Source organism: Dipodomys ordii, unplaced genomic scaffold (assembly GCF_000151885.1).
Source record: "Dipodomys ordii isolate 6190 unplaced genomic scaffold, Dord_2.0 Scaffold76, whole genome shotgun sequence".
NCBI lineage: Eukaryota > Metazoa > Chordata > Mammalia > Rodentia > Heteromyidae > Dipodomys > Dipodomys ordii.
In genome coordinates, this window is record NW_012267292.1 from 4,272,354 (window position 1) to 4,286,796 (window position 14,443).

Consider the following 14,443-nt stretch of genomic DNA (forward strand, 5'->3'; position numbering starts at 1 on the left):
ACAAGGTATGTGCAAAGACAAGAAAAGGCACAGAGCTGAGGTGCAATTGGTCAGGGTGTTTTAGGGCAACACTACTGTGAGTGTTTTCATTCTGTCAAACAAGCACTCTATGTTATGTATTTTCCTCTTTACAAAGTGAAAAGAAGCTGGCAGTTCATAACAATGCCTGTAATCCCACTACTTAGGAGGCTGAGATCTGAGATAAAGCCAGCCTAGGCAGAAAAGTCTATGAGACTCTTATCTTTAATTAACTAGCAAAAAGCCAGAAGTGAAGATGTAGTTCAAGTGGTAGAGTGCCAACACTGAGTGAAAAAGCCAAGTTTGAATGTGACAAACTCAGTTCAAGCCTCAGTACTGGCACCAAAAAATAAAAAAGTGAAAAGGAAAAACATTTACAATTTTCTTTTTCACTTACTTGGAAACTGCCTGGAGAAAGTGTACCACCGCTTGGATACCATCTTCCATGTGCATATTGGTCACATGGAATTTGGGCAGAGATAGTAGAAAATTCCAGATATGAGGTTGCTGGTGGAGGATTTCCAGTTTTGATATCACTTCCTCAGTTTTATTGAGATCCATCTGATAGAAAAAAAAATAAATTCCCAAAGTTTTCCTCTTTAGATGTATTAACCAGGGTGGGAAAGGAGAGAGAGAGAGATGAAAAGAAAGATAAAGCTGTGAAAATGTAAAACAGTGGACATCTGCTAGAAGCAACTCATGCCTAACATGTCACTATGTTGAACATAAAAGATCTGAGTATTCGTCTGTTAGTCTGCTTTTATTGCAATGTGTTAGAATTATTTTCATCGTTGTAAATCAAGTAAAAATAAAACAGTAGAAAAGGCTACAATTTTGAATAACCATGTACTCTGAAAAGGTAAAGAGAATGGAAGAAGGAAGGGGAAAAGATAGAAGAAAGCAAGAAAGAAAAAGAAGAAATGAAAGAGGAAGGAAAGAGGGAGGGAAGAAGGGAAGAAAGGCTCAAAGAAGGTGATAGGAGGGAATTGAGGAAGGAAGAAAGACTTTGAGTCCCAGACATCGTGAATTGGGAAAGGGCCTCACATTTATACTCAGCCAGGCCTGACTATCATCCTCCTAATTACATTCCGCACAACTGAGATACTAACTTCTGTTGAGATAGATTCTTGCGAATTAGTTTCCTGCTTAAACTTTTGATTCTCCACAACTCTGACTCTCAAGAAGCTGGGATTATGGGCATAAACTGCTGTTCCTGGCTGCCTTTTGGTTTAATTGGTATATATTAAATTGCATACAAGGGCCAAGATTGTAGCTCACAGGACAGAGCATCTGCCTAGCAAACATGGATTCTTGAGTTCCATCCTCAATACTACTAAAAAAAGAAAAAAATACAAATAAATAAATAAGTTTCACACAGTGAGGGGTTTCAAATAATACCTCCATGAATATATATATATATCTGATGTACTTTGATCTTATTTATCCCCCTCTTTGTAGCTCCCCTTCTTCACTGCCAGCCTTTTCATACAGTAGTTTCCTCTTCAGTTTGTCTTATTCTTCTTAATATAAGAAGCAAGGAGAATGCTAGGCACCTGTGGTCCACACCTATCATCCTAACTATGCAGGAGACTGAGATCTGAGGATCGTGGTTCAAGCCAGTCCAGGAAGGAAAGTCTATGAGACTCATATTTCCAATTAACCATCAAAAAAGGCAAAAGTGGATCTTCAAGTCAAGTGGTAGAGTGCCAGCCTTGATCAGAAAGCTAAAGGAAAGCCCCCAGGCCCTGAGTTCAAGCCATAGAACTGGTATGCCTAACACATAGAAAGCAAGAAGAAAGCAGAAGGTAGTTTGGGGAATTTAACAGCTAAATTTTCTACTCAATTGTTTATAAATACTGTATTTTACCCAACAAAGGTTTCTGCCTCTGGATCAAGACCCACTCCCGACCTCCACCCCCGATTTGCAATATTGAATTGCTTCTGACACCTTTGATGGCTACATACCCATCAGCCTTTGTTCCTCATGGTATATATTCCCTAAAGTGACACATGCTAGATCTACTATGGCCTTTATTCCTTCTGAGTAGTCATTCAGAGTAGTTATCAATATCTGTATTTCTAAACACACATCCTGATAGTCTAGGCTGCTTCTACCATTGGCCACTGAATTATGGCAGTCTCTGTGCATCAATCAACCCTTAATCAAATCCTGCATTTGTAGACCTAGCTGGCCTTCTCTATTTTGTGGATTACATATTCATGGGCTTTATCAACCACAGATCAGAAATGTGGTTAGGACCATATGGTTGTATCTGTGCTGAAGATGCAGACTTTTATTGTCTTTTTTCTTATGTAAATACATAGCAAAAATAGTTCATGTCTATTATGAACTGTTATCCTTTTACCAAAATGGCTATTTTATTCTAAATGAAAAATCAAACAATATAACCCCATTATCAAGATTCTTCAACAGGAAAATTATCTAGAAATGTAGTTTAGTAAATACAACTGCTTTCTTATGGTCTATGTTATATGTGTTCTCAATGTTTGGAGGATGTAATCATACAAGATGAGATGATATGTTTTCTGCTTGTTATACTTGTCAGAGAATAATAATTTTCCATGTACCATATTAATTAGTAAGTGGTTCTACAAGATTCCCTTTGGGATCCTACTTTTGGTATATACTTACCCCATGTACTTACTCTACTTTTAGAAATTAAAATTATCCACAATTATCAATAGCTTCATGCATATAGCAGTTTTGGCATTAAAAATACGATAAATTATCAGAAAAATACCAATATCAAGTTGCTTTTCCAAGAGCTAGTGAATCCATTTTTATTACTATAAGCCAAATATGATTCTATCAATGGGCTACATTAGCACAAAAATTAGATAGAAAAATTTCCCTTGAATATTTGTCCTATTTTAAGTTGTTCAGTTGTGTGTGTATGTGTGTGTACACGCACACATGCGTGTACACACCTGCCAATCCTGGGCTTGAATTTAGGGATTGAAGTATTGTCCCTGAGCTTTTGTGCTTAACGCTAGCACTCTACCACTTGAGCCACAACTCCTCTCATCAGTGGTTAATCAGAGATAAGATTTTCATGGGGGCTGGGAAGGTGGCTCAGTGGTAGAGCACTTGCCTTGCATGCATGAGGCCCTGGGTTCAATTCCTCAGCACCACATAAGAAAAAAGAAAAAAGCCGGAAGTGGCGCTCTGGCTCAAGTGGTAGAGTGCTAGCCTTGAGCTGAAGAGCTAAGGGACAGCATCTAGGCCCAGAGTTCAGGCCCCACAACTGGACCAAAATAAAAAAAAAAAAAAGAGAGAGAGTTTCATGGACTTTTCTACCTAGGCTGGCTTCAAGTTTCAATCCTCAGATCTTAGCCTCTTAAGTAGCTAGGATTACAGCATGAGCCACTGGTATCCAGCTGTTCCATTATTTTTAAGACTCTGAATTTTCATTATTTACTCATTCATTTATTCATCCATTCATCTAGTGGTATTGGCGATTGGGTTCAAGTCCTGGAACTTGCTCTTGCCTTGCTTTATCATTTGAGCCATGCCCTTAGTCCATCATGATTCATGACATTTTCCTTTGCCCCAGTATGCCAGAAAGCCAGGGGCCGTGGAGGGGGCGGGGAATAAATGCCCAATAGTAGTCATTTTGGTGACTTTGCTTTGCTAGTGCAATTATTTAACAGATAGAGGAATATTCCTGCATCATTTCTTGGTCTCTGCAGTTTTACTTGTCTTCTAATGTTTTTATTCAATATTCTTTTATCTTAAGTTATCAAATCCTTCTTCTAATTAGGCAGGTTCAGTTTTGTTTGCCCCTGTTAGCACATTATTGAACATACCTGGATTGTCCACGTCTGGAAGGGTAAAACAAGCAGGGAAGAATTTCTACTGTTATCAGGATTTTTCCCCACTTAACTCGGGGTTTCTCTGTCCTAGTACTGCTGATATGCTGTCAGCTTAGTCTTTGTTATAAGGCTGTTCTGTGCTTTGTAGGACATTATACAGCATCTCTGACCAATTCCCACTAGAGGCCAAAAATACCTCTACTGGCAACCAGTTATGATAACAAAAACATGTGTGCAAACATTGACAGATAACCCCAGAGAGAAATCACCACCACTGATAACTAATGCTTTTGTTATCATTACCTTCAATGATAGAAGGCCTAGTGCTTAAACCAAGTCAAAACAAAAACAACTATATACCAAACACCCAAGTATCAGCCTAACTTGAGTTCTGATTAGCTCAAATCCATTTTATCACAAAGCCATATTGCTTATTTCCCACCATCTTCAGACTTCAACGCTCACCCTCTGCTTTTCCCAGACCCTATATCTTGTTTCTATATTATTTGTTTGTTTGTTTTATGGTACTTGAGCTTAAACTGGTAACCTTGCATATGTTAGAGAGGTACTCTACAATAGAGCTATATCCTGAGTCTGTTTGTACTATAAATTAAGACTAGTCTTTCAGTTAATTGAAAGAGTTAATTGGCTCTGTCAAATCCATCTTCACATAAAAAGACAAATTTGAAAATATATAAAAAGAAGTATTTGAAAATATAAGCAAAAATTTAAAACAGTGCTGTGAACTTAAGGTAATTTGTTCACTGGAGATCAAATTTCAGACTTTATTAAGATACTTACTGTCAAACCAGATGTCTATGGCTCATACTTGTAATCTTAGCTACTCCAGGAGGAAGATCTGAGGATCACAGTTAGGAGCCAGCCCAGGCAGGAGAGTCTGTGAGACTCTCATCTTCAATTAACTACCAAAAAGCCAGAAGTGGAGTTGTGGCTCAAGTGGTAGAGTGCCAGGATTGAGGAAAAAAGCTTAGAGATAGCACCCAGGCCCTGAGGTCAAGTCCCAGTACTGGCAAGAAAAAGATACTTACTGTTAAAAAACTGGTACCATGAGAAGAATCTACAATAAAACAGAGTTAAAAGATCATTTTAATCATCGACACAAAAACTTGTACTACATGACTACTCCTGTTTTCAGTTGAGTATTTCCTACCTTCAGTCCAAACTATGAAGACATTTAAATAAATACATCAGAAGAAACACTTCACTGTTGATTTCCAAAATTAAGTAACTTCTTGAAAAAGAATCTAAATCTGGGAATCCAAATTTCTGTGATTTTTCCCGAGAACATTGTATTATTTTATCAATATCTAATACCTTATAAGCATTCAGGAGAGGATAGAGAGAGTGAAAGAAAAATAAAGGTAAAGGAAAAAAAAGTTTGAAGAGGGAAAGTAATTGTGATTTTTTCCCTAATTTTCATTACATATATGTGTATGCATATATATACATAAGTGGAGATATAATCTCACAAAAATTAATCTGTCTAAAAGCATGTGAAAGACTTTATTTGAAAACAATTCAGCAAATGACCACAAAGAAGGCCACACTAAAGCTACCAGCACAATGATGTTCATCTCAGCATTATTTACCATAGCTAAGAAATGGAATCAGCCCAGATGCCCCTCTGTAAATGAACAGATCAAGAAAATGTGGCATATATACACAATGGAATTCTATGTTTTCATCAGAAAGAATGACATCACCTCAATCATAAGGAAATGTAAAGACTTGGGAAAAAATCATATTAAGTGAAGTAACCATGGTTTCCTTCATTTGTAATAATTAGTATATGTCTAGGATAGTTCTAGCAGAGGATCATAATAGCTCAGTTGCTATATACATATGACTATATAAAATGATGCTAAACAAAATGAACTCCAAGATAGGAAACCAAGAGGTTTGGCGGGGGGTTCGGGAGGGGGGGGTCTGTGTATTTTGGTTTGTTTTGGTTTGTTTTTAGTGTACTGTTTTCAGTTACTTCTTTTTTTTTTCTTTCAGTTTTTTCCCTTGTTTATCCCCTATTGTCACTGTTTTTTATTTCAGTACCCTTTGTCTTGTATATAAGTTTGTCTGATTTGGGGAAGGGGAAATCACAGAAATGGAGAAACAAAGGACAAAGAGAGAACCAATGCAACAGTGATACTCACAAGACACTATGTTGGAAATGAATTTTACAACTTTTGGGGGAGGGGGGGAAGGAAAGGAGGAGAAAACAAGAGATGGGGTAACAACATTTGACAAAAAATGTACTCATTTCCTTACTTATGTAACTGTAAACCCTCTTTATATCACCTTTACAATAAAATTTTGAAAAAAAGAAAAGAAAACAATTTGTGTGTGTGTGTGTGTGTGTGTGTGTGTGTGTGTGTGTGTGTGTGTGTGTGTGTGTGTGTTGTTTAGTTTTGATCCAGGGTCTTGCTGTGTAGCATACAAATTAGCTTCAAATTCATGATCCTCCTGTCTCAACCTCCAGAGTGCCCAAGGTATACACTACTACGCCCAGCTTTGAAAGCAGATTTTATAAAACTACAATGACCTCATGATAGAGGTTAAGAGAAGAAAGCAGTCCTTTGATGAAACCAGCCTTCAGGGAGGTAACAACCTTACCTATCCAGGGCCCCACTCTGAACAAAAGTATTATTTCCTTTCCTAGACAGAACACAATGCTACCTCCTCTAAGGAGTTCATTCTTTTTTCTGCCAAATTTTTAACTCCAGTTACTGAAATAAAAATAAAAATTTGAGTGTATAAAAAGAAAAATTGTCAGGCCCTGATTCTTCTCTTCTCTATCATCTTAGCTACTCAGATGGCTGAGATTCAAAGAATATTGGTTAAAAGCCATCCGGGGCAGAAAAATCTGAGATGCTCTATGTCTATTTAACTAGAAAAATGTTGGGCTGGAGGCATGGCTCAAATAGTAGAGTGCCAACTAAGCAAGCATTGCCCCTGAATTCAAATCTGGGTCCTAACCAGAAACAAAAACCCAAACAGAAAAACTGAGTTGGGTAGTGTTGCCAGATTCAACAAACACAAAAGCCATCCATTTATATTTGGATTTCAGATTTAAAGAGTAAGTGATCTTTTATAATACTTTCCTAGTATTTGGAGCATATGTAATTTTTAAATGTGTTACTTCAATGTAATTCCAATGGAATGTTCTGTATTTCGAGTGGAAGCCTGAGCTGGACCTAGTTTCTCACTCCTATAATCCTACCCACTCAGGAGGCTGAGAGTTGAGGATGGTGGTTGAAACCAGCACAATCAGGAAGGTCCAGGAGACTCTTATCTCCAATTAACTACTAAAATAGTAATTATAATTATAATAAACTGCTGGATGTAGATGTATAGCTTAAGTGTTAGAGTGCCAGCCTTGAACAACAACAAAAAAATACTAAAGGACATGTCCTGAGGACAAGCCCCAATATCAGCACAAAATAACAAACAAACAAATAAATAAGATCAGCATGACTGTGCCCCACTCCCATTGAACAAAACTTGTGTTAGGCAAAGACAGAGCAAGTGAAAACATAGTGTGTGCAGACAGGCAATTGAGCTCCTCTCTGAGGCTCAAACTTTACATTTGTAAGCTTCAGTCTCTTCTGCAACAGAGCTATAAATCAGAGCTGAAGCTTCTTATAATATAAATCATCATCATAGGGAGCACAAATTACCTTTGTTTGAGGAATGAACTGCCATAATAATCCAAAGATGTAAAATCAGAACAAGCTAATCATGCAAGATCAGAATTCCAGTGTTAGTAGGAAGAGAGACAGATGTGGTGGCACATGCCCGCAGTCCCAACCTTCAGGGAGGAAGGAGGATTGCTAAGTTTGAGGGCACTTTGGGATGGATAGGGAGGGCCTGTTGTAAGTTAGTACATATGTTAGCAAGATACACAAGAGAGTCCAGTATACAAGGAATACGAAAGGAATTGGAGTGCACCTATTTGTTTGAAAAAAGCATGGAAAAATTGTTTGTTTATCCTTTTGTTTGGTTTGATGTAGTGTGTGTATATGTAAGAGAGAGACAGATAGAGACCAAGAGAAAGTGTGTCTGTGTGTGTGTGTGTGTGTGTGTGTGTGTGTGTGTGTGTGTGTGTGTACATGCATGCACACGCTAGCTCTAGGTCTTGAACTCTGGGCCTTGAGTTCTCATTGGGCTTTTTCACACACAGCTGCTGTTCTACCACTCAAGCCATACTTCCCAGTCTAGCATCTTACTGGTTAATTGGAGATAGAGTCAGACTTTTTCTTCCAAGGCTGGCTTTGAACTGTAATTCTCAGATCTAAGCCTCCTGAGTAGCTAGAATTATAGCCACCTGCACCTGGCCTATAATTTTGAGGACTGATCTTAAAAGTTAGAAAAGGACTTTATAAAAGAAGACAGCAAGAGAAGAAAGAGAAGAGGGGGTAGAAAGAGGGTAACCATGATCTAAACAAGAATGGAAGGCAGCACCTCTGAAGGCTAAGCAGCTGGAGCTTTAGATGAGTCCTGCCTACATTCTACAACCCACTGCTGGGCCCAGGTATAACCATCAGGGGGTCACCTTTCCCCCAGACCCACAAGAGAAGCTTAAAGTCGTCTAAGAGTTTCTGGATTTGACAAACATTCCAGGATCTCAAACCTCTATTGGGGCTCTCTCCTATGCTGTGTGAAGAAAGTCAGTACCACTGTAATGAGAGATTTAACTTACCTAGTGTCTCTGATCTTTGAACCCAAAGCTTCTGTAAGGTTTTTGCCTTGTCCATGGTTTCATAAATGTCCTCTGCCAGATCCTGTATCTCTTTTAAAAAAACCAGGCTGTTGATCTTTGTGTCATAAGCTGTAGTTTGGAACCTAGACAGACTTCAAATAAATCAAATAAATACAAGTATTGTACAAGAATGCTTTCACAGAAATAAGTTTCCCCCATATTTTGAAAGTTCAAAAGTTCAAGAGTTTTCAACTAAACTTGTGCCAAATTACACTCCTTCCACCCACACTGGAGAACTTTAACCATCATCCAAAACAGAAATTATCACTTAAAAAAAATTCAAGCAAGGTGCCAGTGGCAGGCAGGAAAGTCTGTGAGATTCTTATCTCCGGTTAAGTACCAAAAAGCCAGAAGTGGAGGTGTAGCTCAAGTGTAGAGCACTAGCCTTGATTACAAAAGCTCAAGCACATAGAGTGCATGTGTGCACGCATACACACACACACACACACACACACACACACACACACATACACACACACACACACACACAAATTAATATTAGAAAATAGTTCTTCTATTTCATTAGGTGTCAAGTTCCAACTTTCATATGTTCACTAACCACTTAATTTGATTTTGTTTTTGTTTTTGTTTTCTTTTTTGGGTCTGGTCGTGGGGCCTGAACTCCGGGCCTGGGCGCTATCCCTCAGCTCTTCAGCTCAAGGCTAGCACTCTACCACTTGAGCCACAGCACCACTTCCAGCTTTTTTCTTTTTACTTATGTGGTGCTGAGGAATCGAACCCAGGGCCTCAGGCATGCAAGGCAAGCATTCTACCACTGAGCCACCTTCCCAGCCCCTTGATTGTGTTTTTAACTATATTTTTTCTTTTCTTTTTTGGTACTGGAGATCTAACCCAGTATATTACCCTTGCTAGGCAAGCACTTTGCCACTGAGCTACATCCCAGCCCATGGTTTTGCTTTTTTTTTTAATCATATATATTGTAAATATATATATATATATATTGCATATCATATATATGCAAATCAATCAGCCTGGAGACAATAAATATCACTCCAGAAAACCCATCCATGCTTGTGTGCCTTAGCACATCGACTTGAAGTCTTTGGAGACAGAGATTCAAGCTAGACTTCCAGGGTACTGCTAAGAGCAAGAGGCAGATGGCACTTTCTCTTTTAAGATGAAAAACAAAAAATAAGATCATGGTTTACAGTGCCTCCCTGATGTTCAGGAAGAGAAGCAAGAGAGCCCTATGTGTAAATCTGGGATCCAGAAGGGCTCTAGTGTCTATCAGTTTTTCTCCTCCCTCTCTTTTAGTCTCAAATTGCAATCCCCATACCTCAGCCTCCTGATGCTGAGATTACAAGTATGAACCATTACACTCAGTAACTATTAACACATGTAGTCTTCTTCATTTATCTGAATGATTTGTGTTTTACATATGGTGTCCCTGATTGCTTTTGTAAGAAATATTTTTCTCATTTATTTGCCATTTATTTTATTTTAGTATTGAACAAAGTTACTACTACAAGATAATAGCTGATGTTAGCAAAATGAGTCCCTTCCTATAGCTTAGTCCTCTCCTTCCCTTCTCCACAGCTTAGCATGCTCCCTTCCTAGGCAACACTAGGCCCATGTAGTAAAGGCAGTAAGTAATCAGCCTGCAACCCTCCTTTACCTTGGGATGGCACTTCTCTGGGGCAGCTACCACCAAAGAAGGCAACAAGAGCCCCTTAGAGTGACCTTCAGGTCTGAACAGCTGCAGGACCCTTATCTACTATTTGGACAGCAGCCATAAATCCTAGTCCACTATGATGAAGCCTCTGCCCACGTGTCCACACCAGGGTCTTTGCCTCCTAGCCCCTTCTAGCCCCTCCTAAACTTCCTAGGTTATATAGGTCCCCTCAGGCAATAGCCTGTGCTTCTCATTCCTCCCTTGTGAGAAGGAGTCTTGCCGCCGCCCCCCCCCAACTCCCAGCAGTAAACTTTTCTTTGTTCTCTGTACCTGGATGTCTGCATGGTTCTCTGGCAAAGTCTAGGTAATCTAATTGAGCTAACAGCTGAACTCCAAGAGATGGAAACAAGAGGTGTTTTTGTTACTTTGCTTTTTGTTTTTGTTTTTATTTTCCCTTTGTTGTTGTTTTTTTATTTCTGTACCTTTTGTATGTAAGTTTAACTATTTGGGGGAGGGTAAGGGGAGCACAGAATTAGTGAGACAAAGGGTGGACTAATGCAGCAGTGATACTCACTAGACACAATGTTGAAAATGAACTATATAACTTGCCGGGGAAGGGGGTCCAGAGGGGAAAACTAGGAGAAAACAAGGGAAGAGGTGTACAAAAAGAAATGTATGCGCTACCTGACTTATGTAACTATAAACCCTCTATAAATTATCTTTACAATAAAAATAAATAAGTAAAAATTTATATCCAGAAGAGCAGAGAAGAATAGTAGATTCTACAAATTCTGATCCTAGAGTAGGTGAACAAACAAGCAGCATATGATTTTAAAGGGATTTTCTTTCACCTTTAAAATTCACCATGAAATGGAAATGCATTCCTTAGAGGGGTCAGAGTCACACCAGGTCACCTTAGAAGTTTGCTGAAAGCAGTGACTCCCAGAGGCCTTGTCCTACCAGTTTTCATTAGCTGGGGCTGGAGGCTGTTGGCAATCTACCTTGTAACCCACTCTGCACACATATTCCAACATGTACAGACAATCCATAGCTAACCCAACACTGGGGAAAATACAGACACTAATTCCAACTAACAAATGACAAAATTGCTATGTTTTTCTTAATTTTACAAATAGCTTGTATGGAAAATTTTTTTACTGGTACACAAGAGAAAAGTATTGTCCTGATCTTGGAAATCAGCACTATGAGGCTGTTTACATCTTATCTCAAAATCTGTGATAATTTATTCTTAATAAATCAACTAATCGGGAATAAAGTGGAAATCAGACACAAGTTACTGACAACTAGGAACTTTGAATTCAGTTGAATTTGTATTTCCAAAGCAGGAAGGGGGAAAGACCATAAATTTGAGGGGAATTTTTCCTAACCCTTTAGCCAAGAAATTTTCAGATTTTTTTCATCCCATGTCTTTATTTCACAAATTAAAGAACTTTGAAAATGCTTTAGTGGTTGTAAATATGTAAATATCCCATGGAAAAAAAAATAAAGCTTGAAGACAAAGAGTAAAAAGAAATCCGTTCTCTAAACATTGTCATTTAATTCTCCTAACCTATAAAGAAGTCAGAATATGTTCTGTAAACACTGATGAATAAAATAAGCTCAATGCCCTCCAGTGCATTTAGAGATGAGGAAATAGGTCAATTTTGTTTAAAGCAAGGAAAATATCAGCTGTAAAGCCAAGTCCAAGACAGGGAGAGATTACCTTCTTTGACACCTATCTCTTAGGCTCCAGGGAAACTAAACTTATTAAAGCAAGGCCTTCCACTTGAAAGAGTGAGGATTGCAAAAGCACAACAAGAAATCAGCTATTAACCTTGCATTAAAAGCTTAAAATTACCTCAGACCTCTGGAATTTATGAACCATGATCCAAACTCTCTGGCCTCACCCAAACTAGAGATTTACTTAACTGCCAGGTTATCTGATTTTAGAACCTGCTGTAATTCAAGAATAGTTCCCCTGTAATAATGAACCAGTTTGTGTTCTTTTTCTAATTATTATTTACAAGGTACTTCAATTGGTATTTAGCCAGAATAATAATGAACATCATTCATGTAAGGTAGTGTTTAGAGCAGGAAAAAAAGAAATGCCTAGAAAATCCTTCCTTAAACATTGATGCAATTTTGGCCAATCGACTTCAACAATTCATCCAAAAAATCACATCATGATCAAACAGGATTCATGTCAAGGATGCAAAGCTGGTTCAATATACACCAATCAATTAATATAATTCATCACATCAACAATAGCAATGATAAGAACCACATGTTATCTCAATACATGCAGAAAAAGCATTTGACAAGATCCAACACCCCTTTATGATGAAGGCTCTCAAAAACCTAGGAATCCAGGGAACATTTCTCAATACATTAAAGGCTGTATAAGACAAACCTACAGCCAGCATTATACTTAATGGTGAAAAACTAAAGCCATTTCCTCTTAACTCAGGAACGAGACAAGGATGTCCACTCTCTCCACTTCTCTTCAATTTAGTATTAGAATGCCTAGCTACAGCAATTAGACAAGATGCAAACATAAAGGGGATCCAAATGGGGAAAGATGAAGTAAAACTCTCCCTCTTTGCAGATGACATGATCTTGTATTTAAAGAATCCCACAGACTCCACTCCCAAGTTACTCAAGCTGATTCAAAACTTTGACAAAGTAGCAGGGTATAAAATTAACCTTCAAAAATCAATGGCTTTTCTGTATGCCAACAATGAGAAAAGCGTGCCTGAAATCAGGAAAGCAACTCCATTCATAATAGCCCCACAAAATATAAAATACCTAGGAATTAACTTAACCAAAGAAGTGAAGGACCTCTATGGTGAAAACTTTAAAAACTTGAAAAAGGAAATCAAAACAAAACTTAGAAAGTGGCAAAACCTCCCATGATCCTGGATTGGAAAGATCAACATTGTGAAAATGGCAATACTTCCCAAGGCTATCTACAAATTCAATGCAATACCTATCAATATTCCAACCTCATTCTTCAAGAAAATAGAAGAGGCAATCCAAAAATTCATATGGAACAATAAAAGACCCCAGATAGCAAAAATGATCTTCAACAGAAAGAACACTGCTGGAGGAATATCAATACCAAATTTCAAAATCTACTACAAAGCCATAGTAATCAAAACAGCTTGGTATTGGCACAAGAACAGACCTCAGACCAATGGAATAGAATTGAAAACCCAGAAATGAACCCACAGACCTATAGCCATCTAATCTTCGATAAGGGAGCTAAAGAAATAGAATGGAAGAAAGACAGCCTCTTCAGTAAATGGTGCTGGCAAATTGCTTAACTACTTGTAGAAAACTAAAGCTAGATCCTTATATATCACCCTGCACCAGAATTAAGTCCAAATGTATCAAAGACCTCAGAGTCAAAGCAGACACTGAAAATATTACAGAATGGAATAGGAGACACCCTAAGTCTCCTTGGCACAGGCTGAAATTTTCTTAATAGAGACCCAGAAACACAACAAATCAAAGAAAGGTTTGCAAATGAGATTGCATGAAATTGCAGAGCTTCTGCATGACAAAGGACATAGCTAGCAAGATCAATAGAAAGCCCCTGGATTGAGAAATCTTCACTAGCCATACAACAGACAAGGGTCTCATATCTAAAATATACCTGGAACTCAAAAAATTAAATGCCTCAAAAACAAATCCTCAAAGAAACAACTGCTCAATTAATAAGTGGGCTAAAGACTTAAAAGAGAAACTTCTCTGAAGAGGAAAGAAGGATGGCCAATAGACACATGAAGAAATGCTCAACCTCTCTAGCCACAAAAGAAATGCAAATCAAAACAACATTGAGAATAGCTATAATCAAGAAATCTAATAACAATAGATGCTGGAGGGGATGTGGACAGAAGGGAACCTTACTGCATTGTTGGTGGGAGTGTAAAATTGTTCAAATAATTTGGAAAGTAATATGGAGGTTCCTCAAAAGACTCCACATAGAGCTCCCCTATGACTCAGCAATCCCACTTTTGGGCATTTACCCAAATGATTGCAAACAAGACCATACTAAAGCTACCAGAGCAACTATGTTTATTGCTGCATTATTTACCATAGCTAAGATATGGAACCAACCCAGATGCCCCTCAGTAGATGAATGGATCAAGAAAATGTGGTATATATACACAATGGAATTCTAT

At 38.1% G+C, this 14,443-nt stretch overlaps 1 protein-coding gene across 1 annotated transcript in view; it reads right to left on the bottom strand.

The window, feature by feature from the left end:
- Nucleotides 1–14,443, bottom strand: part of Abca13 (ATP-binding cassette, sub-family A (ABC1), member 13) — a 394,418-nt gene that overhangs the window by 347,868 nt on the left and 32,107 nt on the right. Inside the window, exons 4-6 of the mRNA XM_013024383.1 lie at nucleotides 8,567–8,718; nucleotides 4,902–4,930; nucleotides 416–579 (exon numbers count right to left, since the gene is read on the bottom strand). Of these exons, the coding sequence (XP_012879837.1) occupies nucleotides 416–579; nucleotides 4,902–4,930; nucleotides 8,567–8,718 (345 nt within the window). The remainder of the gene's footprint in view (nucleotides 1–415; nucleotides 580–4,901; nucleotides 4,931–8,566; nucleotides 8,719–14,443) is intronic.